General features: G+C 37.6%; 1 protein-coding gene across 1 annotated transcript; it reads right to left on the bottom strand.

Annotated features, from left to right (window-relative positions):
* Positions 1–20959: 20959 nt before the first annotated feature.
* On the bottom strand, positions 20960–21682 carry FTMT (ferritin mitochondrial). The gene has a single exon (XM_036410303.1). The coding sequence runs from the start codon at positions 21680–21682 to the stop codon at positions 20960–20962; it is 723 nt and encodes a 240-aa protein (XP_036266196.1).
* Positions 21683–25698: the final 4016 nt, after the last annotated feature.

The raw sequence follows: 25698 nt of genomic DNA, 5'->3' as shown, positions 1-25698 counted from the left end.
TTGAGAATGAATTAAGAGTCTCATTTTCTTTATACTTCTGTCTCTGAGTCTGTTATTTGAATACAGCCAGGTGAGCACTTAAGCACATTTTCTTTTTCATTGCAACTGATATGCTTGCTATTCATGTTTTCCAAATACCAACTAGAATGTCATGTTGTTTTATTCCATTTATACACCATAGAGGAGTACCTAAGGAATATGAAATATATTTCCATTGCTGAGCTTTGAGACATATACTTCCCCTCCCTTCACTTCTTTGCATTTTCTTTCTTTTCTCCTCATCTTGGTGATATTTTATGTCCATCAGTAGTAGAATTGATTTTGTATGTAAAGGAGAGCACATGGTGTCTCAGATGATAATGAAGTTTAATTTCCAGCTGAAGCATTTTTCATGAATACTTAAAACATTAAAGAGAGATCTACATAATTTCAGCCAGAGAGAGCCACATTATTCGTGAACTTGGCATTCATTCATTCAACAACTATTCCCTGAATGCCTGCAATGTGAAGTGCACAGAGCACAGACCCATAGATTAATTAGAAACTGTTCATGCCTTCCTGTAGAAAGGATAGATACTTAACTCTAATTAGAATTATGTAAAAATATCATAAACCCATTTGTAGAGCCAAGAATTCTCCTGTGCATTGAAATGGCATTTGAGCTAGATCTAAGATATAAAAGCCATCTTACCAAGAAAGAATAAAGGGAAAGACAACCCAATGATATAGAAGAGTGCATTCAAATGCAGAGATGTCATTTCTTGAGGTAAAATATCTTGGTAGGTTATTTATTTAAACCTCTTCTTCAGTTCAAGACACAGCTCATCACTGACTTCTCCACTTTTAACAAACCATCTTTATCCTGTTTTGGCATGCTTCTCCCAGCCCCAGCTGGTCACTCAGCCAGAAGATCTGAACACAAAGCGCACCTTTGCCCAGCCCTCAAGCCATTCCTGACTGTTAACTGTGTTGGACTCAGCAGAGTCTATAATCAGTCGTGTTAAACTGGATCCACAGTCAGCTATGGCAGGGTGAGCTCTGACCATTCTGTTGTGATGGCCCTGAGCTACAGACCACTTCCATCATCTTCTCTGGTTCTTTGTGCTGGACTTAAGCCCAATATGTATTCTGCTAGTCTCTTCCTCTGGCCAGGGGTCTACTCCCACATCCTTGTTCTCACTGTCCTATTTTGAAAGGATTGATTGTCCCATGACAACACAATTGCTCATATAAAAGTATAGGTCCTGCTTTTTGTTCTAATGAGGTTGGTTTTTTTTTGTTTGTTTTTTTTTACTGAAGTGAACTTCCTTTGATGTGAAGGCTTGACAGAACCGTGAAGGACGTGGCCTCATCACGTTGCTGTTGCTCTTGGAACACTGACTTGGGCTCCTTGCATCCCTTGCCTCTACTTTGAGGTGGGTTCTGGACTCAAGACAGCTCCTCAATGAAACACTTAGGACATTCGGTGAAAAGTAATAGAAACATATTTAATCTAATGTAAGAGTGAGACAAATATATATTTTTTGGAAGAACATGTAAGTATCTGACACATAGACAGAAAAAAACAATAGGATCAGGTCTTAGAAAAGGCAATTCTGATGCTAAAGGCAGCAGGAACTACCACCACTGGGATGAATCAGCTCCACCACTTTTCTTCCGTCGCAACCCAGAGCTCAATTTCTGAGGGTTAAATTTCTGAGAGTGGTTGTATAGGTTTGATTGGTTTAGATTGATCTAATGTTTTCCCCTTCCCTTGGCTAGGGCAAGGCAGGGCCCCTGAACGTCCTGCCAAGACCACAATCAGTGGGAACTGAATAATCCTCCCAACAAAACAGCACTGCTGCATACAAAAGAAGTTGGAATGAACATTGGGCAAGCAAAAGGAATCCTGTCAATTGCACTTAGCCTCTGCTCTAAATTTTCATCCCCTTCTCACTGGCCGATGCTGTTTGGGTCCAGTGCCCATTGAGACAAACCACTCCCAATTTTTGACAGTAGAGGAATCTCTAAAGTTATTATTTTCTTATGAAACCTCTTCTTGGAGAATTCTGATTTAAAGTTTGAATTAAACCAGAATTAGGTTGCTTGCCTAATATAGTCAGAATCCAAAATTCCCTAGCCAAGGGACTACATTTTCTTTATTTCTATTTGACTAGAAATAGCAAGATAGAATATATCTATCTATAGTTACAAAAATGCAATCATGATTTAAAAATCTTAATATCTTACCAGTAAACACAGTATCAAGATTCCTAAGCCTCTAAATTTAGATTTAATTAAAATGCATTATAACTAATTCTGGTAATGTTTACTGAAGCCTAAAAATGAAAAAGTAGTTTTAATACAAATTATATCTGTGCCTATTATAGTTTAAAATATTTTGTAACCATGAATTATTTAACTAATGCATTCAGTGTTCTTGATTGTCACATTAAAATTCAATACATATTTTCAAAAATTTTTTTCTTAATAACACGGTAACACTTAAAATATATGCAGTTCCCATTTAAAAAGAGATTTCTAATACTAATCTGATCAACTATGGATTTATTTATTTATAAATATATTTTATTGATTTTTTACAGAGAGGAAGGGAAAGGATAGAGTTAGAAACATCGATGGGAGAGAAACATCCATCAGCTGCCTCCTGCACAACCCCTACTGGGGATGTGCCCATAACCACCATAAATGCCCTTGACCAGAATTGAAACCCGGGATCCTTCAGTCCATAGGCTGACGCTCTATCCACTTAGCCAAACTGGTTTAGGCAGCTATGGATTTATTTTTTGCTTTTACTTGAACAAAAGATGAGTGGTTAAAATATAAGTACAAGATGGTATTTAAGGACATCTTCAGTTAAAATAGTGTGATTCTCTGACTCTTTAGTGTATTGTTGGACTGTATTTTCTCTTGTGATGAGAAAATATTGCTATACACATGAGAGTGCTTACTTCAATAAATTATACACAACTCTGTCCTTAATTTAGTTCAAATGTTATGCTAATTGTCAAAATAGTTGATTTTAATAGTATGTGAAACAGACATTTAAAAAATATATTTTTTATTGATTTTTTTAGAGAGAGGAAGGGAGATGAGAAAGATAGAAAGCTAGAAACATTGATGAGAGAGAGAGAGACATCGACCAGCTGCCTCCTGCACACCTCACACCAGAGATGTCCCCGCAACCAATGTACATGCCCTTGACCAGAATTGAACCTGGGACCCTTCAGTCCGCAGACAGACGCCTTATCCCCTGAGCCAAACCGGTTTTGGCGAAACAGACATTTTTATAGATGTTTCTTCTTCAATCATTCTCCAATTACATACCTCCTCTCACACCCTTTCTAGATTCCAATGTGTCTTCCCTGTCATAGTGAAGAATGAGTTTCAGATAGATGAACAACTCAGTATAACATACATCCAAGACTGGAGAAAAAGCAACTTAGAGTTGCTTTTTTCTCTCTACTGATGGTCCTGCAATATTATCTCAGCTGCTGGATTGTGAAACACAAGTGAACTGGGAAAAACGTTGGAACTTTGTTAAAGAAGTAAACAATAAGACATTTTCCATGTGTTTATTTTGTTTTAGCTGCTGTTTATAGCAATAATAACCTGGTGCCCTTGATCAAACTTTAGCTTCCTGTGCAATACATTTCGTAACTATTCCAAAAGAACAAGGAAAGATATTGAGTTGACTTGGGTTAAAGGACAGTGCACATATTGGGAGGTGGGAGGTGAGAGAGGCACCTGATGTTAAACATTAAATGTTTTATGACTGGAGTTCTTAGAAACCAATGAAGCATTCTCAATCCAGCTAAGCTCCATTGGTTTCAATGAAGAATTCTTAATATAAACACACTGGATCAATCTGGATTCAATTGAAAGCAGTACTGTAATATGCAGAATATTTCTCTCATATCTTTGCTGCCAATGAATCATTTCATGATAGAATGCACTATTGATTTCAATAAAAAGAAGTGCATAGTGTGAGTGTATTAAAGCAGTTTTTAAAATATTAGCATAATCAAGGAGCAAAAAATACTAATATTTGAAATTTATATATATATATATATGTGTGTGTGTGTGTGTGTGTGTGTATGTACTAGTGTGAAGTGTTATACAGATATAAAAGTCAGAAAAACAAGTTACACAAATTTTTTTTGGGGGGAAATTGGACCATGTCCCTGAATGCTACCTTCAACTTTTTTTTTGAGTGTGAATAATTGATGAGAAAATATGAAATAAAGACAGTCCAAATGAGTTCAAATGTTAGGCGTGCAATAAATCCTCCAGTCTGAATATGAAAAAAAGGTTTATACCTCTTCTGAGCTTAAAAACAAACACACAAGCAAACAGGTTTTCTCCCTCTGAGATAAATACTGAATTCATATCAAAACTTTAGATCTGACAAAATCTAGGCTTCTAGCTTCCTTGTGTCTCTTGATTTGCCCCTGACTTACAGACAGGGATAAAAAGGACAGTCATTTGTAATCGTGATAGGTAAGGAAGAATCCAGAGAAATGTTGAGGACTGAGCTGGACCTTACCAGGAGTTTAGGATTTGAATTAGAAAAAAAGGGCTATGGGGAAGGGGCAGGTTGACATTTTCTGGTAGTATTTTTTTGTCCCTTGTGAAATGATTTTGTTTTAGTTAACTAAATTTTGAGTTCAATGAGATTTATGTATGGTTGAAAACAGTAAATGATCACATTTCCAAAGTAGTCAATTGGCATTTAGAAAAATTTAAAAAATGTTTACTTTTTTTTGTTAATCTTCACACAGGAAATTTTTCCATTGCTTTTTTAGGGAGCGTGGAAGAGAGAGGGAAAGACAGAAAGAAACATTGATGTGAGAGAAACACATCAATTGGTTGCCTTCTTCATGAGCCCTAACGAGGGCCAAGGCCAGGGAAGAGCCTGCAACCAAGGTACATGCCCTTGACTGGAATCAAACCCAGGACCCTTTGGTCCACAGGCTGATCTTCTATCCATTGAGCCAACCAGCTAGGGCTCTTTTTAAAGGATTATGTAGTATAAAGAGAAAAACTAAGAGCTATCTTTTATATTTCCCTAGGTCCTTCACTGAGATACCTGTGACTAAACTATTTAAGAAGTCTGCTGAACCTTGACTTATCACATTTGCCGCAGCAGCCTCAAATCTATTATGGGGAAGTAAGTCACCTTTGTAAGTCAAACATTCTCATAAATTATCTTCATCATTGACTAATGGTCTGTGAAGATTTAAATCTTTTGGTGAGTTGAATGTATTGTTTCCTGTGTACTATGGTGCAGTTGGGAAATTACAATTTGTTTTAAAGCTTCCGTCGTTTAGAGGACATCCATTCAAAGTTCATAAAGATACCATTTAAGTCTTCTTCTGATGGGATATTTTGTGGGCATTGATGCAGAACAGCACTATTTTTTTTTTTTTTTACAAATATTATGAATGATGAATATTTCACATTCTGGTCTATTTTCCAGTTTGGGAGGAGGACAAATTAAATTGCATCCATTTATAATAATTATGATAAACTACCATTTTTTGCCATACTCCATTTGACATAGCCCAGTCACTGTGATAAATGCTTCACACACACTAATTTAGCACTCTTCAGAACTCAGAGGAAAATGAGAAAGCAAAGGTAGAGAAAGCTCAATAACTGACCCCAAAATAACACAATTGGTAAGGAAGATGTCAGAATTCAAGCCTAGACCAGTTTGATCAAAACCTGTATTTTTAATTCCTCCTCCATTAAGTGGGTATAATAACTTTCCCAGAGTTCTATGGCTAGTATGTTAGCTATGATGCTTTGTTGCAAGCAATAGAAGCCAGTTTAAAATAGCTTACTAAAAGAAAAACATGTTGGAAGAATATAAGGATGAGCCTTGGAATAAAAAAAAAAAATCACAGTTGTTTCAGGGTTCAGGGATTCAGGGATTAGTACCAGGATCTGGAATAAAATCAAGTCTGTTTCTCTTTTCATTTCCTATATCATGGTAGGAGCAGAAATTTTACCCATACTACTTTATATCTTTGCAAAAATTCTCCAGGTAACCTGCTATTATTTCTTTTAATAGCTGTGATGACTGAGGTATAAAAAGTGAATTGATTTGCCCAAGATGGGTTGCTGATTGGTCCCAGAAATTAGGGGGAAGCATTATATGTAGAGCCCAGCCCTCTAAACACTTGTGCAATGCTCTGATAATCTACATGTTTTTGATAAAGTTCCATTGTATAATAACCTCACAAGTATTAAAGCCTCTTTGTAAAATTTCAGATATGGTAAGCTAATGGTGATAATAACACTTTTTGAAGAGGAAACCTATATGATATTTGAATTATAATATACCTCAAGTATTCTTATGAATATTGATTATATGAAACCCAGAACAAGCCCAGCCAGTGTGTCTCAGTGGTTGAGCACTGACCTATGAACCAAGAGGTCACTGATTCGATTCCCCCTCAGGGCACATACCTGGGTTTATGGGTTCAATTCCCAGTAGGGAATGTGCAGGAAGCAGCTGATCAATGAAGTTTCTCTCTCATTGATCCCTCTCCCTTCTTCTCTCTCTAAAAACAAATAAAAACTTACTTTAAAAAGTGTAAGAAAAAAAAGAAAACCCAAAACAATATATGGGTAATGAACCCACATCTAAAAAATATTTAGCACTGCGTTATAGTGGTAAATGACAGGTTACCTTTACTAATATGGATTTCATGAATTCTTTGTAAAAAAAATTATTAAAAAGCTTTTCTAGTAGATACCCATTTCAGAATATAACATTTGGTTTATAGCTGATACACAATGAGAAAAAGGCTCTTTTGATGAAAATTAATCAGTACTTTCTTTAACCTTACTTACCCTTAAGCATATCTATTTAAATAAAGATGAAGATATTGATTAATTTCTATTATACTTAAATCATTTATGCCTTTTGCCATGTGATTTCAAAAAGCTTTTCAAATAGATGTCTTATCCACAAGATGGTGTCCTAACATTAGCAACAAATAGGTTGAGCTTACAAAAACATTGAATTTACTTAGCAAAATGTTTTTAAGTTGATAACGCCAAGTGCCCATGCATAAAAGCAATTACTCCTCGGCCTGTGATTTTGTGCAAAATGTACTTGGGAAAGTGTATTGTTCAACTCGATTTGATTAACTCTCTTTGTCATAGATTTCTATTTATTTATGTTAATGTTACACTGGAACATTCAGTTCATTAACTTCTAATTTAGCTAAAACAGAGAGGAAAAATGTTTTCCTTGCAAATCACAACAAATTTTCAAATGACTGTGTGTGATGCACATTTTATTTTATGTCTTCTGAGGTACACTTAAGAACTTAAGATTTATTATGTTTTTTAAATTATCATCATTGTTTGCTTATAAAATCAGGGTTTGGTAATATCTATTTAATCTTGCATTTGACTGCATTTAAAATTTGAAAATGGTAAGTTTTATGTTGTTTTCTGAATTGAATACCACTGTTTCCTGCTTTTAAAAATGAACACTGATTTCCAGGATCCTGAATGATCTCTCTCTTTCTTCCCATATCAATTTCTGACTTCTGGACAAATGTTGAGACTTTCTTACACCAAATCTCGGGGGGGTTGGGGGGGAAGCTGGATGTGTCTATTGCTTTTAAGAGAATCTAAATAAAAAATATTCTTTTAGTAGACTCATAACTTCTAACTCCATTTTACCACTAACTTAAAAGAAAGCTAAACTTGTTCTACAATTGAAAGTACACTTTTGCTTTTAAAAATATTTTTAATTTTTATGTTATCTCTGCTACTGTTGCAGAGTTCCCGAACAATCAAACAATGCAGAAGGAGAGTTTGGAGAGACTTAGTTTATTCATCGCACAATGGGCTCAGAGAAAATGATTTCAAATTCTAAGCAAAGGTACAAGCAGAGCTTCCCTTTTTATACAGGAGCCAGATCTCTGTGCAATTAGTGGTTATCTTGCTGCTGTCCTTGAAAACAAACACAGCTAAATTTATGGGCATACCTAGTCTTGACCTGCAAGGTCAGACAGCTAATTTTATCATCATTCTTCAAACAGGCTAATGCAGACTAGAAATCAACATTTTATCTAAGAATAACAGCAGAAAATTCCAAAGAGCAGTTTGTTACAAATAGGGGTTTCCTTCTCACTACTAGTCCAGAATTGTTGAAACTTTTTTTTGAGAACATTTTTATATTTTCATCATAAAAAGTTTATAAAAAATATCAAGGGACAAGAAAGAAATGTATCAAATATATATATATATATATATATATATATATATATATATATATATATATTTAATCACTTCATTCATAAGTTATTCTCTGTATTAATGGTCTAAATGTGAAGTTTGTAGAATTTTGGCAAAAAACAAATATGAACTTAGTCCCACCTCTGGGAACCAATTATATAAAAATAGAAGTACCAGGCCTTAGGGCACAAATACAATGATGTTTATTTCAGCATTGTTCAAGGGAGCCAAAATAAAATCAAAGCAATACTGTGAACAAGATGAATGACCTTTGAAAGATGAATGATTAAACACATTATGATGTGTCTACATTGCAAAATATTACTCAGCTACTAAAAGAATGAACTGAAACTATGAAATTATACAAATTGCATAAAGAAATGTATACTCTGTGCTGTAAAATGGAAAAATTAAAGAATTTATAATAAGAAACCATTTTAAAAACAGAAAAGTCATATATATTTACAATACATATGCACAAGTATATACCTTTATGTTTGCCTATGATTGGAAAAAATCCTATAAGTCATGGAAAATTTCCTATTAGTTTATCCACATGGGATCCTTCAGGAGGACTTTCATAGTCACATTCCCTGGAAAACAGATCCAGAGATAAAGATCAGCATGTAGGATGTTTATGGGGAATGTTCCTAAAATCAATCCTTAAATGGAAACAAAGGAAAGTAGATTAAGCTGAGAGAGGGGCTGGTGGTTCAGCTGACTCCTTGGGGATCCCTGGAGCTGGAATGTTCCTGCATAGTCACTTCAAACTGGAGCCAGAGGGCCTTTTGCCCTCCCCTCTCTGTTTTGCATCCCTCCACCCAGCTCTCTACATTGACTAGTCATTGGATGTGCACTGCTTCCTGGAGGGGGTGTGATTAGCTGCAGCTCTTTAGCTGAGGGCAGTCCTTAGAAAGAAGGATTCAGCCGTGAGCCATCAGCTGTCAACATTCCCAGCACCTGAGGAATAAGCTCTTTAGTCTAGAAAGGGGTAAGAAAATGTAGCTGGCAAGCCATCATATCCTTTAAGAAACTGGGTGAAGAATAATGTGGTTGAAATGGGGGAGGAGAGAAAAAAAGGTAGCCACACAGGAAAAATTAGACATAACTTTTATAAAAGCATTTAAACAAGTGGTTAATATGCATGAATACAACAAGTGCTACGGGAGTAGCAATACTATTAAACATTAATAATGCTTTATGTGGAAAAAACCTTCAAAACCTTTGACCCAATTGTCTGGGTCATCCTTACTTTTCAAAGTAGTACTTGCTCTTCTTTGACAACATGGGGTAAATTTCTCAGTAAAGGAGGACTGAGAAATAAGCTTAAAGATTTTATCTTAAGGAGGATTAAGTGGCTGATGAAGAAGGTTACATCACTTTGTATACTTATTGCAGTCTTATGGTCATCACTACATGTTGTGTTTGGAGAAAAAATTGTTTTGGGCAAATAGATAAGCATGTTGGTAATATACTGTGCCTTAGTGTATTACAGTAAGGCTCTGAACTACTTTAGCTAGACTATACACACAGTTCTGTAGTTTGATTCATTTATTGAATAGCTATCATATGTCATGCAGTTTATTATGTCCTTGGGGACTAGAAAATAAACACACAGTGATTCAGAGCCTTGTAGAGACTTAATGAATAAATACAGAGTCAACCACAGAGTGGTAAAGGCTATTATATAGATAGAGTGCTATGAGAGCTCAAATGACTACCCAAACACAAACCCGAAGGTTTTAGGTTGCAGATGTCAAAGGTTCATGGTAGAGGAAACTTCTGAATTTGGGGGTGGGTGAATGTTAAGGTAGAAGTACTGAATGCAATAAAGGCACACACAGAAAGATGTAATTAGTCCAGTGTGTTGCAGTTTATACTGTGAACTGTATGTATTGGGATGAGGGCACTAGAAGATCACCTTGAAGAAAAAAATAAAGGACAAGATGACAGGGTTCTGAAAGGGAACATAAGGCACAGTCAAATAGAATAATCAGCTTTCTTACAAAGATGTGGTAGGAGAGTAGGGTAAGGGTTGGCTATTTCTAGTCCAGGCCTAATGGCAGCACAAGTTCAAGGGGTTATTACAATAGAACCTGTAGAAAGAAGGGCTGGGAGGAGGGAGCTGCTTTCCTCACAGGAGACAGTCCATTAAGGATGCTGCTAACTTGCAGTGACATTGAAGGTGGGAGATGGGAGAACAAAAACTAGATGAAACTACACTGCAGATGAGCCCATTCATATGTATCTTCATGTTAGCATCTTGAAGAATGGAGAAAGATGAGGTACAGTAGATAGTAGATGTGAGGGACAAACAGAAGATTTCTTCCTACTGTGAGTAATTGTGGCAGAATTAAAGATTAAGTAGGAGGTAAGTGATGAAGAAGGAATAAGCACTTTCCAAGCAAATGGAGCAGAGCAGCAGGAGGGTGCATGGTGACTCAAGAAACTAAAATAATGCCAGTGCAGCCAGTGGAGAGGTGAGACATGATATTACAGTGGTAGCAGAGCAGACCATTCAGGACCTGTTATGCCAAATCAAATAATTTTGTGTTTATTCCCATTGGAATGTAACCACGTAGAAGAGTATGATCATGGGTAACATAACATGGTCAGATGTCTGTTTTTAAAAAATCCCTGTCCTGTCGGAGAGCAGACTGGGGCAGAGTGGATGTGGAAGACAACTCAGAAGACAATGAGAGAGTCTGGGAGAGAGGTCATGGTGGCTTGTATTAGGTTAGAGCTGCAGAGAATGGACACAATCAAGAAATATTGCCCTAACTGGTTTGGCTCAGTGACTCAAGGATCTCAGGTTCCATTAAGGTCAAGGGCATGTATCTTGGTTGCGGGCACATCCTCAGTAGGGGGTGTTCAGGAGGCAGCTGATTGATGTTTTTCTCTCATCAATGTTTCTAACTCTCTCTCCCTCTCCCTTCTTCTCTGTAAAAAATAAATAAAAATATATTTTTTAAAAAAGAAATATTTAGGAGGTAAAATCATCAAACCTTGTTGATAGTTTGGACATGGAGATTGAGGAAAATGGAAATGCTAGCATAATTATTGGGTTTCTGACTACATCCTTCTTTCTTTCCCAACCATCCTAATTCTTCTTTGCATTTCCAGGAATTCTTTTATCAAGTTCTCATTTATTTTAATCATAATTTCTGCTTATGCTTGCCCACTTCCCTAGTTACACAATGACTTCATCTCCTTTTCTTCCTTTCTAACTCATTATATTTCACCAATTTCAATTCAAAAATTTCTTTCTCACATAGCACCTTTGCCACTCCTTTGAATGCAGTCTGTGTGAGGTGAGTTATATATAGAAGTAAAATGCTACCAACCAAAAGTTTGGTGTCATTAATATTTCTTGAATTTACCTAGTTATAGCTCCCATTTATTTCTATCTTGCTCTTGTTACTTTTAAAATGCCAGAAATAATATAGTCCATCCTACAACTGTTATCTCTCAAATATATTTTGTATTTATGCATAAAGAAAATATTGAAACAAGTCTATCAAACATTTTACTGATTCATTGATGGGTAGGCTCTCCTGAACTCATTTTTCTGAGTGAATCCTTCTCAATTAGTAGTAGATCATTTTTTCATATCACTATATGAATCCAGTAGTGTACATATAACTCACAAATAACAATGGAATATTAGCAATCAAGAAATTGAACACAGGGGGTAGATAGGGGCTGTGTGAAGGCAGGTAAAGGGGGGTGGTAGAAATGGGAGGCATCTATATTACTGTCAACAATTTAAAAAAATTGAACTTAGGTATTACTGACATTTGTGGCAGTTTTAGTGTAAATTAATGTGACTGACAATGCATCTAATAATTAACAGTGTGATGTCATTACATTACATTAATTACTTTAATTGAATTAATAAATCATTTATTCTTTAAAGTTATGCATGACGTGTACATTCACTAGTGAAAAAGAAATTGTAGATAATTCCTCAGATGAAAACTCTATGAATTTGGTCTTGAAGCCTTCCCTAGGAAGGCAAAATGACACAGTGAAAACCTCAGAATCTGACATTGTAATCTCAGAGTACAAGTCTGGCTTAACCACTGGCTCCTAGTGTCACAAATGAGTCTCTGTTTCTTAATCAGAGAGATGAAAATAACACCTGCATTATAGGATTGTCGTGAGAAATGTTACTCTATAAAGATGTTTTATGAATTGTTCAGTATAATGCTAATATTACTTATTAGACCATAAACAGAAACACTGTCCCTAATTCTAGTTCTCTTGCATTCACAATAAATTGTTTCCTGTATAAATTACCTATCATAATTCAAAGATGCTTATTTAAATGGAGGAAATGCCTGACAAAGATCAGAAAAAAATCTTTAAGGTGATATTCTTACCAGACAAATCAGTTTTCTGCTTTAGTGAAAATATAGATACTTCCTGTTTTGCATGGCAGTGTGGGGCTGTAAAAATGACCTAGAAAGCTGAAACATGCACAGTAATCATAATAATCATCAGGAAAAATTATGATTCTGTGTAGCCTTTAAATTCTATTTTGTGAAAATATTGAACACTCTCTTACTGTTTGCTATAAATGTAAAGTAAAATGAAAAAATAGTACAACATTTACTTAGTATGCTAATTTAAAATGCTTAAAAATTAAAGTATTTTTATTTATTTGAAAAAAAATTCAAGCATTGTTGGATCAGTGCTTACTTTTTTCTTCTTATACTATAACTTAGTATGGAGTCAGCCGCTTTTTTTAAATTTATTTTCTTGTCCTTGGTGAATTGTCTTCCTCATTTGGATTCATTTCCAAATGTAATCTTTTGCACTTTCAATGCTGTGAAGTACCCCTAAGAGTTCTATTACTGTGAAGTTTTTTGCGGCTATCACTTCTTTGGGATATCTTTATCCTTTTCATCAAGAAGTTCTAATACTGTCCAACTTCACTTCCAGCAGCATTGCTTGTCACTTCTTGGATACACTTTCATCTTTTGACCAATTCTCTCTTTGCATTATGCAATATTATAAAGTGTTTCCTGCACTTGTCACTAAGAGACTGAGGCAATACACCTATAGGCTTTACTCTCTGAAGGAAAACCGAATAACACAGGTGCATGACATGATTGGCAGCTGGCCATGTTATGCATCTGTTACTTACATAGTGTTTTGTGGACTAAAGAGCTAGTGGCAAAGTTACTTCTTTATGTAATTTACTCACAATAATTACACCGTAGTAACTGAGATGCGAACCCAAACCCGTTGTTGAGGGACTGTTGTTATTTAACTCAACTGGTAACAAATTCATGCAAATGGAAACAATGTGAAGTGAGGACTGTCTATATTCAATCAATGCCAAAAAAGAGAGCAAAACCAAACAATTATGGGAAATAACTTAGGCTGAAAAAAAGTGGAGAACTATGAGTCCTCCTTTAACTTTGTAGTACTAACACATTCTAGAAAATGCAGCATATGTGCTCTGCTTAGAAGTGAGTAAAAATTATAGCTGCTCCTATTTATTTGCTATATTCAAATTTTATGAATTTTCAAAAGGTAATGACTTCAAGTAGTTAACATTTTCACAAAGAGGAAATGCTATGTAATGAGAAGAAGAATTACTAGTGCCCCTTTCCCAGGTTGGGGGTTCTTGTCATTGAGGGCAACTGAGAGATAGTCTTTGCATATACACGTTAACAAACAGATGTAATTTTCTCTCCCTTTAAAACACAAGTTTAAGCAGCTAATATTAAGCATTTGCTATATATTAGACAATGTACTGAATTTTATGTGCTTTATCTCATGGAATCCCCCAATAAACTTTCAGGAAGGCTATTATTACAGCAAAGGAAAGTCAGTCTCTAAGAGTTTAAATTTCTCCCAAGTTACGCAGCTAGTACACAGTGGAATAGCTATTCTCATCTAGATATTCTGAATTCTCAATTGCAGGCTCTTAATGACCAACTACGCTGTCTAGGATCCGTGTATAGGTCACGGAGTAACATTTTATTAGCCTAACAGCCATTTATGGTATTGGAAATTCTTTATGATAATTCAGCCTATGAAAATACGGTGCTCAGGGGGTTTGCGAGAGACTAAGGTATGTCCGAAAACATTAGATATCTCTCTCAGGAGACTGTTTGGCCACCATCTGTACTGGGAAATTGGCCAGCTTGCTTGGATGGAGCCCAACTCTTAGTGCATGTCTGTGGGCTGCTCTCAGGGACCGCCTGGCAGTCCCTCTTCTTGTTGGGCATTAGAATTCCATCTGACAGTGTGTGTATGCATGGGCGTCTGCACATACATATCACATCGTTTCCTCATTCAAAACAAATGTACCTAAGAAGTGTCTTAAGCATTCACAATGGAAATATGAAGCTTCAGAAAGTTAACAATGTATACCAAAACCTTTCTGATTTCATCAAGTGAGTGCTGCTTGACATTTTATGTTTAAGTCTGTTGTCAGCATAGACCCCACCCTTCTCAGTTCTGGTTAGCAATTGTGCAAGTTTTCTAATTGTCTGCGTCCTGAATGCCTCTCTTACAGGGAGTGGGTGAGGGCTGTCACCTTCAGCAGCCTGTGTTGCTCCCTTTTTCTCACACGCATACCCCTTGCCTTTCTTTATCACAGTGCTGTTTCATGGGTGTTTCTCTCTGCCTCTCCCTCTCCCTTTCACACTCTTTAAAATTCAATGGAAAAAAATATCCTGGGTGAGGATTTAAAAAAAAAACAAAAACAAAAAACTAATGAGGAAAGAAATACACTATATTTTCCTGCAAGTCTGAAGGCCTTGGATCTTGGCATTACTAGTTGTTTGTGTTCAAGAGTAATATAATCTGTATGTATGCATCTAAGCATAACCAATGGACACAGTAGGGGGTGAGGGCCTATGCTGAGGGGAAGGAATGGGCTAGGAGAGGTCAATAGAGGTAATAGGAGACATATGTAATACTTTCAACAATAAAGAATTATTAAAAAGAGTACTATAATATTTTGTAATATTTAGGGATTTGGAGTAGTTTCTTTTCAAATATCTTTTTATTTATTTATTTATTCATTTATAATATATTTTATTGATTTTTACAGAGAGGAAGGGAGAGAGATAGAGAGCTAGAAATGTCAATGAGAGAGAAACATCGATCAGCTGCCTCCTGCACACTCCCTACCGGGGATGTGCCTGCAACCAACGTACATGCCCCTGACCGGAATCGAACCCAGGACCTTTCAGTCTGCAGACCGACACTGTACCACTGAGCCAAACCAGTTTCGGCTCTTTTTATTTAATAGAGAGGGAGGGAGGGAGATAAAGAGGAAGGGAGAGAGAGAGAGAGAAAGAGAGAGAGAGAGAGAGAGAGAGAATATTGATGTGAGAGAAATATCTATGGATTGCCTCCTAACTGCCTCCTACACATCCCTCAATGGGTATTGAACCCGTAACCCAGGCTTGTGCACTGTCTGGGAATCAAACCAATGACCTTTTGTAACATGGGATGATGCTTTACCAACTGAGCCACGCCAGCCAGGCAGATCATTTTTTTTTTTTTTTTTTTTTTTTTTTTTTTTGTATACTGGGTTTTTGTTTATAAATCTAGCCTCCCCTTGGCTCAATTCCAGATGTTTGCTTTTAATTCGTGAAAGCTCCAGTCTTTGTTTTACATATAAGACAGAATAAAGATTATATTCGATCTGTAAAATAACTTATATTTTCTATTTTAAAAATAATAGCTGGTAAATGAAATTAATTCAATATTTCCTACATAGAGGTAGCTATATCTCAGTAGGTGATCTCATTTGGCTACTTATTCCAGAAGTTTGACCTCAGCCAATGTAGCACTCTCAGTTTGCCCTTTTCTCATCTTAAGTCACTTCTTTCCTCTTTCACACGTGCTGGTTTGGAGGACATTCTTTTGAACCATACCAGTGCTCCTTACCTCATGTTCCATTCTCCCCTGGGATAGTTTTCTGTTATTGGTCAGGTGTCTTTTGTGTCCCCACCTCTTATTGGTGGAAGAGGAGCTCTTGGGGTGCCACAGGAATAAGAATTTTCTGAGGCCCCCACAGGAAGATGAAGTATCATGGAAAGCTTTATTGTTAATGAGACAAAAACAAAACTTTATTGTTAAGGTAGTTCCCTCCAAGGATCCATCTCCCTCCATCTCGCCATGGAAGAAGTCCCATCTTGTCTCCAATGGGGCTACAATTAGAGCCACTGCCCTGAGTCTTTGCTCCATGTTAAAGCACAGTCCAGTCCAGCATCTGGCTAGCTTAGCTTGTGTTCCCAGCTGCAGTCCATTGTGTATGGGGTCTTCATGGCCCTGGGCTATGTGGCTTCTAGGGCCACATGGCAGGCTAGTGTGGATCACAGCCCAAGCGAGTACAGGAAGCAGGAGTGCAGTAAGAGTAACAAGAGAAAGAAAGTTCAGGAGCTTAACCAATGAATCCTTTAGGATTTCATGCACTTGCAGTGACTCCACCTCTATAGCCAACCCATGGTTCCCCAGGCTAGAGTGACAAACAAGCACCTTCCCTCTGTCTCCCCGACTTCATTGCACATTTCCACATCTTCCCCTTTGTTTGATCCCTTTCCCCAGTGATCTGTAGGGATTGGACAGGTGGCTCCCTGGGAGTGTAAAGTTGTGGCTCCCTGGTGAAGCTGTCCATATGAACATGCTTATAATATACTAGAGGCCCAGTGCACAGCATTTGTGCACTGGAGGAATAAGGGGAGGCAACACACACTTCAGACCAGGCTACGCCCTTTCACCATCTAGTAGCCCTTGGGGGATGTCCAACTGCAGCTTAGGCTTGCTCCCCACCAGGAGCGCACTAACCACAGGAAGGAGCGGGGTGGGAGGGAGGAGAAGGGAGGGGCAGACAGTTCCTGTGTTGAGTCTCTGCCCCCTGGTGGTCAGTGTACATCATAGTGACCAGTCTTCTGCCATTTAGTTGATTTGCATATTACCCTTTTATTACATAGGATGGCCTCCCCTTAGCTTTCTTCCCATATTAATATTAGCTAGCTAGTTATGATGGTAGCATTTTTATCACTTCTCAAATCACCCTTATATCATCTTTCCTTGTCCTACCAACAATCACAGCTATCCTCTGTCGTTTTACACCTTCAATTACTTAAGAAAGTCTTTTCAAAAAAGAATGCTCTGTTCTCCACCTCATTTACCTTAACCCTATGAATATGGCCTTCTGTCTCTACCACTCCTAAAGGCACTATTCTGAAATAACCATTGGCATCCTGATGCCAACTCTGGTGGCCTTTCAACCATAACCTCATTAAGTTCATCAGTATCTGATGGAAGCTCTCTCCTCTCATGGTTTCTAAGACCAGTGTTGTTGTCCTGATTTTGCTATTTTTATATTCCTTTTCTGTATCCTATCAATGATTCTTCACCTAGCCTTCCCTAAGTATAGAGCACCTTCAATTTTCCATGTTTCTATATTTAGAATCCTCTTTGTTTCCCCTCTCTCTTCCATTCCCTGTTAGTGCAACCTCTTCACAGTTTACTTACCAACTTTATAAGGATAACTATCAGATTCACTTGTCTGATACTAACTTATTCAGAGATGCTGACCAGCACTTCCAAGTGGCTTCTGAAGATCTTTATTCACTTACTCACTCACTGGTTCACTTACATTCATTGAGAACCTAACAAAATGTAGCTACCTTTCTAGAGCTGTGGAGATAGCAATGAACAAAACTAAGTCCCTGTTCCACAGAGCTTACATTCTAGGGAAAGAAGGAAGTGTTAACAAATTTTAAAAGGTGTCAGATAAAAGTAAATGCTGTAGAGAAAACCAAATCAAATAAGAAAATAGATAGTGGTGGGAAATGTGGTGACTAGTTTAGGCTGCATAATCTGTAAAGTCTCTATAAAATGCCACTTGAACAGGAATCTGAAGGAAGTGAGAATGCAAGATGATTTGCTTTTAATTATGTTGATCAATTTCATTGTACATTCCTTAATTTGGCTTCATTTGTTGCACAGGAATCCTATTACATTTCTTCAGAAAATTTCCTTTTGAATTCTTCTAGATGATTGTTTTTCAAACTATAGAATGCAATCCATCAGTATGTCATGGAATTTAGCAAGTCACTATCCACTTTTTGTTAATACAATAGAAGTGAAAGTAAGTGAAATAACAGTATTGTTTCCTGAAATCCTTGGGGTGTGTGTGTGTGTGTGTGTGTGTGTGTGTGTGTGTGTTCTTATATTTATATCCTGGATAGTAATAATTCTTATGCTGTGTTGCTATAAAAAAATTCAATAATCATTATCCTGAATAATTATTTTATAAATTTTCATCTCAAATCTCCTAATCTCCTCCCCCTCTTACTGTCAGTTGATAATACCTTTATTTAATTAAGAGTGTGGAAGTAATCACAGAACTTTACACTTTCTTATCACTGAATGGTGAATTTCTGGCCACATCATTATTTGTTTCACAAAGTCATATTTAATGTCTGCAGAGTGTTCCATGCATAATACTTGAATCTAAACCATGTTGTTGAGTTTGTGCAGTCATGTGAATGTGCCTCTTAGATCTGGGACTACAGGGAGCAAATTTGCCAGCTGCTGTGCTCTAAAAGCAATTTGTCTCTCGGTTTGTTGCAAAGTTGCATTTCATAGGGATCATTCCCAGTGAATAACGGAGCCCTGGAAATGTGCTTAATCAGGCCCATTTCTTGGAGATTTGTGATTCCTCTGAGAAGCAACTTTGCCTAGAGGTCTCCCAGACACCCTTGCAGACTTGCAGAACTTTCCTTAGACCAATGCACAACTTTTCCTTTTTTCCTTCTCTCATGATTAGGCTTGCATGGAGTCTTGAAGACTCTCCCTGCTCCTTGCAGTTCTTTTTCCATTTTCTCTCAAGGGCCTTTATGTTTTCACTAATACATTTCTTGAGCCCTTATCCCTTCTTGACATTTGTTTCTTGTAGGACCCAAACTAACAGACTTTTAGGTTTTCCGCATATTTTTATTCAGTACAACTAAATTTTTGATTGCTCATCTCTTAGCACAGCTTTCTTCTACTGAAAGCCCTTCAAATCACTGCCATTGCTCATTAAATTAAGCTTAACCCCTCCTTCTCACATCCACACTCCACTCCAGCCCATTTCCAAACATCATCCAATGCTCTTAGTCTAGTCTTAGGTGTCCTAACTGGATATTCTCATACTCTTTTTATCATACCATCTTGTCCCATTCCCCCAAGAAAACATCTGCCCAGCAGATGCATCAATCATTCTAGATCCCTTCTTGACTTCTATCCTATGATGGTTTTTTTGTTTCTATTTTAAAGGCCATAGAAATGTGTTTTCTGCAGTGTTGTTGCTCTTTTGGGGATGTTAAACGGAAGGCTATATAGCCCAGTGGTGAAATGCAAGTCTGAAATTAGACAGATCTAGATATCTATATCTATATCTATATCTATATCTATATCTATATCTATATCTATATCTATATCCATATCCATATCCATATCTATATCTATATCCATATCCATATCCATATCCATATCCATATCTACATCTACATCTATATCTATATCCATATCCATATCCATATCCATATCTATATCTATATCTATATCTATATCTATATCTATATCTATATCATATATATATATATATATATATATATATATATATATATATATATGTATGTATATATATGAGCAGTCAACCAGTTGCTGTGATGCACACTGACCACCAGGGAACAGATGTTCAATGCAGGAGCTGCCCCCTGGTGGTCAGTGCGCTCCCACAACCAACCTCCCATGGTCCCAAGCCAGCCAACTTCCTGCAGTCCCTCCCCCTGGGATCAGCTCCTTTGGGACTTGGGGAGATGGCCCTGATGGCCCTAATCGCCAGCCTGGCTGAGGAACCTCACCCGTGCAGGAATTTGTGCAGTGAGCCTCTAGTATTACCATAAAAAAAGTAAAAACAAAACAAACAAACAAAAAAACCTAGCTGAGATCGGATATCTTTGGGAAACATTAAGCTAAACAAAAATAATCAAAGATTTTTTTTCTTTTTTGCTTTGTTTTGTTTTTAATTGCAAGACTTCCCAGAGCCCTTAAAATGCTAACATACACTGTGACTTTCTAAGGCCAGCACTGATATCTTATGTAGCTTGTCTTAAATTTATTTGATCACAAAATCTTTTTAAAAAACAGATCATTTCCAGATATTACTGGTTTTTGAGACACACTTTGGAAAGAAGTAAATGTTGTCATATAATTTTGCATGTCTGATTTTGACAGTACTATATGCATTCTTCATCTTGTTATAGCTATTGGTATATTTATCTTACACATTTTCTCACTTTAGCATAAAGTCTTGAAAATAACAGGCGTTTGTTGAGTTGAAAATCACCAACATTTAGTGAAGATCCATGGTCTGGAATATATTTGGTAACTGAAGAAATTTAGTTTTTACATCTACTTTTAGTAACTTTTTTGCAATCTTTTTTATAGCATAGTATCCTGGGCTTTTTTTCCGGCTGGGAAAAGTGCTGGGCATAAAGCCTTGTGAATATGGGCTAACTTCATTTTCTCTGCAAATCACTTTATTAGAGGAACAGTAAAACAAACAGAGGAATATAAAGGTGTAAGTGCCTTTTAAGGGCAAGAAAGCAGGCGACAGTTGATTCTGGGTCCCGGCACACCCTGGGTGGTGGGGAAGGCAGCCTGTGGCTTAGTTGTGATTGTTTCCATTTCCAAGGGTAAGTTTGTCAAAAAGGTACTCTGCCAGGCCGCAAGCTGGGGCCCCCATCTTAATCAAGTTGTGCACGTGATCACCTAGTTCTTTGATAGACTTCACCTGATCATTTAGATAGTGAGTTTCTAGGAAGTCGCACAAATGGGGGTCTCCTTTCTCTGAGGCCAGAGAGTGCAATTCCAGCAATGACTGGTTCACCTTCTTCTCCAAGAGCAGAGCACACTCCATGGCGTTCAGCCCGCTCTTCCAGTCGTCCGTGTCCGGTTTCTTGATGTCCTGCAGGTTGATCCTGCCTCCCCGCTGGTTCTGCAGCCTCATCAGTATCTCTGCGTGCTGGGTCTCCTCCCGGGACAGGCGAAGGAAGTAGCCAGCGAAGTTGTTCAAGGCCACGTCGTCCCTGGAGAAGTAGAAGGCCATGGACAAGTACGCGTAGGACGCGTAGAGCTCGAGGTTGATCTGGCGGTTGATGGCGGCCTCAGAGTCCGGGTGTAAGTTCTGGCGTATCCTGGAGGGGACAGAGGCGGACCCGAACATGGAGGAGGCGGCTGCTGCCCGGGGTCGGAGGGGAGCTGCGGGCCTCGGAACCCAGGGGCTCCTGGTGGCCCAGCGCCGCGGGAGGGCGAAGCCAAGGCGCGCGCTGCGCAGGGACACCAGCGACGCGCTGATATGCTTGGAAAGGAACAGGACGCAGGACAGCATGGCCTCTCCTCTTCAGAAGCGTGGTCAGGCTTTGGGGCGTCAGGTGTGAGTCAGAACTGGGCCCTAGGCGACTGCGGCTGCGTCACACGCCCCCCTTTCTTCCAGGGGCGCCCAGGAGTTCCACGCGGGCGGCCGAGGTGGCGCGCGCCTGTCGCGGGTGTGGGCACAGGTGGCAGTGACACGGTTCCACTGATCTGTTCTCTCTATCTATCGTAGGCACAAGGTTTCTGCTCTTGAATGTTTGTAATGTATTATTTAACCTAAATTAAGAATGCTGTCCAAAAAGTAGCCGCCTGTACTTGGGGAAGAAGGACTGAGCCAAGCCCTGCTTTGCCCTCCCTCCCTGAGCTTTTTCTGTCCCAGGGCTATGGATGGGAGGCAAACCTGAGAAACAGGATAAAACAAAAGTCACTACCAGTTTCTCTCAGAGTAACAGCCCCTTCCCAAAGCGAGTGTTTATAAATTGACTTTGTGATTATTTTTAACAAATTTAAGTGTGGAAATAATTATCGTCCGTGGCCCAGTGACTGTGTTGGAGTGTTGTCCTGTACACCAAAAGGTTGAAGGTTGGATTCCTGGTCAGGACGCATAAGGGAGGCAACCCACAGATATTCTCTCTCTCTCTCTCTCTCTCTCTCTCTCTCACTCACTCACTCACTCACTCACTCAAGGAAAACATATACTCTAGGGAGGATTAAGAAATAAAAATAAAATGACTTTAAAAAGTATATATATTACAGTATATTGAGAAACTCACAGAAGAAAATTCAAGATATTCCTATTCTTTCTTTACTCAGAGACAACCATTGTTAAAATGTTGGTGGTAATTCTCACAGATATAAAAAAAAACATTAAAAATATATATCACAGACACACAAAAGTAGAAATATGCTTTTTTTATTGGCTTTATAGTGTGGTATAATTGACACAGTAAATGAACAACAGATACACCTTGATGGGGTTTGACATATTAAGACATCTGTGACACCATCACCAAAATCAAGATAATGAAAGCATCGCCTCCCAAAGTTTCCTCATGCCCCTTTGTATTTTGTAATTTCCTTTGTGCAGCTCTCTGCTCCACGTCATTCCCGGCACCCACTGATCTGTTTTTCCTCACTAGATAGATAAGTTTGCATTTTCTAGAATTTTATATAAATGGAATCAGTATGGGTTTGTTTGTTTGTTTGGCTAGGTTTCTTTCACTCAGCATAATTGTTTTGAGAATTCACCCATGTTGTATCAATCCTTTTTATGGCTGGGAAATATTCCATTGTGTGGATATAGCAAATTTGTTTAACCTTTCACCTGCTGATGTTCATTGTGATTGTTTACAGTTTTGCTATTAAAATAAAGCTACTATGAACATTCCTATACAAGTCCTTGTGTATTTTCATGTATAAGTCTTAAGTTTTAGCCACTCTAACTGGTATTTCCTTTTAAATTTGCATTGCCAGAATAATTCATGATGCTGAGTATATTTTCACATACTTCTTTGCCAACCGTATATCTTTGGTGTAGTGTATGTTCAAATATTTTGCCCATTTATATGTTGAATCATTTCTTTTCTTGTGGTTGTTTGATTTCTTGTAGTTAATATCTTGATCTTTGCTATTATTATTGCTTCTATTCAGCTCTTCTTATATTATCTGCATCTTACTTCCTCTATGTTATTTTCTTTTATTTCCTTGGGGCAGTCCAATTACCTTTCTAGATCAGTTTCCTCACCTGGAAATTTAGGATCCTACCTACTTCCAGGAGGTGATTGAAAAGGTTAAGAGAATGTTTATAGAGTACTTATCATAGTGCCTGACACAGAATTGACTCAAAATATTCTTTAATAGTTTTTACTGGATAATTTCTATTTAATTATTCAAAACCAATTATTTTATATTATTCAGCAAACAATACTTATATTATTGCACATGGAAAAAACCTAAACAGCTTATAACAGTGCTTAAATGTATGTATTGTTGTTATTATGTATGAGTAGTGAGGTAGAAATCTTTTTATTATATGGACAAATCAAACTTGTAGTTTTGTAGTAAGCTCCTTAGTCTCAAATGAGCATCTTAAAGTGTGCCATAAATAAAGGTAGATGCCTAAGATCTGGTTGTACTTAAATTCTGCTCATAGAATGTGATTGATATTCACCAAACAATTTCTCATGATTTTCTGCTTCTGTATACCCATTTTTTTTTTCTTTTATTTCCCCAAAACTTTTGCTATACCTAAAATGTAGTTCCCTAAAGACAGGTTATGAAAATGATTCTTTAGAGTGGTATTAAATGCCAACTGCTGCTACTAGTGTTTTAGGAGAAATGATGCTCTTTATATAAATGCTTATATGCAAGGTAATAAAAAGCATAGATATAAAACCAATGCAAACCATGAAATGTAATGCAAAACAATGCCATAAAACACAATACACATTTAGATAACCCATGTTAGTTTGTAAAAAATGTTTCTTCTTCCCATTACAGTGTTTATCATATAATTTGCTGGACTTCAAAAATGCAAGGATCTGGTAGGTATTATTTTTATCCTTTGGACATTTTGATTCCTAATATTCATAGTAAAATTAATGCTGTTCTGCCAAAAATACAAACCTGGACCATCACCCACATTCCTCACAACTCATTTCCTCCTCAGTTTGTTTTTTTTAAATAATCTTTATTGTTGAAAGTATTACAGTTGTTCCCTCCCCCCTTTCCCTCCATTGACACCTTTCTCCCTCTCCCCAGCCTCTCCCCAGGCCTTCTCTGCTCTATTGCCTGTGTCCATGGGTTATTCATATTATATAATAAAAAGCTAATATGCTAAGTAGACCAAACAGCTGAATGACCTTCTGGACATCATTCCAGACAAAGCTGCAGCAGCAGAGGCTGAGGCAGAGGTAGTTAGGCACGATCAGGAAGGCAGGCAGGCAGGCAGAGGCATTTGGCGTTATCAGGCAGGCAGGCCAGGAGTTAGGAGCCAGTGGTCCCAGATGGCAGGGATCTAACCTAAACTGGCAGTCAGACAGTCCCCGAGGGGTCCTGGATTGCAAGAGGATGTAGGCCAAGCTGAGGGACCCTCCCCCACTCCCCCCGCAGCCCTATGCATGAATTTTGTGCACCAAGCCTCTAGTGTGCATATACATTGGTTAATCTCTTCCCTCTGAGATTTGTCCATCTGCTGCATGCTTCCATGTTTCTGGATCTATTTTCTTCATCAGTTTATTTTGTTCATTAGATTCCACATATAAGTAAGATCCTGTGATATTTGTCTTTCTCTGACTGGCTTTTTTGCTTAGCATAATAATTTCAATTCTTTATTATTTAAAAAGATGTTTTAATTCTTACCTGAGGATATGTTTTTATTGATTTTTAGAGAGAAAGGAAGAGAGAAAGAGGGAGAGAAACAATTTTAATGACTTTTTCTCTTCCCTGTATGCCTCTCTTAGCTTTTATGATTCTCTGGGGTTCACTTCACTTCCTCATAAAATTCATCTTTAATGGTCCCATCAAATATATTATCTACTCTGTAAGGTCTTATATAACCTCATTTGGAAATCCCTTACTTTTTTGTTGTTGTTGTCTAAGTACTTTGTTTATACTGAGAAAATATCATGTTATAAGTGTGTGTGTGTGTGTGTGTGTGTGTGTGTGTGTGTGTGTGTCCTTTAAAACAGAGATGTCATCTAATTTCATTGATTTTGGATATGAGCGAATTGCTCTTATATTGGTATTTATTTTTAAGAGCAATTTATTAATTTATTTTTAATTTTCACCCAATGAGTGAGGATATTTTTCCTATTGATATTTTAGAGAGAGTGGGAGGGAGGGAGTTGAGGGGACAGGAGGAGAAACAGAGAAACATCCATGTGAGAGAGACACATTGATTGGTTGCTTCTCACTCGTGCCCCAACCAGGGCCAGGGATTGAACCTGCAACTGAGGTACATGCCCTTGATTTGGCTGCAAGATGGACAGTATATAATTTGCAACTTAGGATAGAATTGATTTGAATTGGGTC

Source organism: Pipistrellus kuhlii, unplaced genomic scaffold, assembly GCF_014108245.1.
Source record: "Pipistrellus kuhlii isolate mPipKuh1 unplaced genomic scaffold, mPipKuh1.p scaffold_m20_p_4, whole genome shotgun sequence".
In the NCBI taxonomy this organism is placed as follows: domain Eukaryota; kingdom Metazoa; phylum Chordata; class Mammalia; order Chiroptera; family Vespertilionidae; genus Pipistrellus; species Pipistrellus kuhlii.
This window is presented reverse-complemented; position numbering and strand designations above follow the sequence as displayed.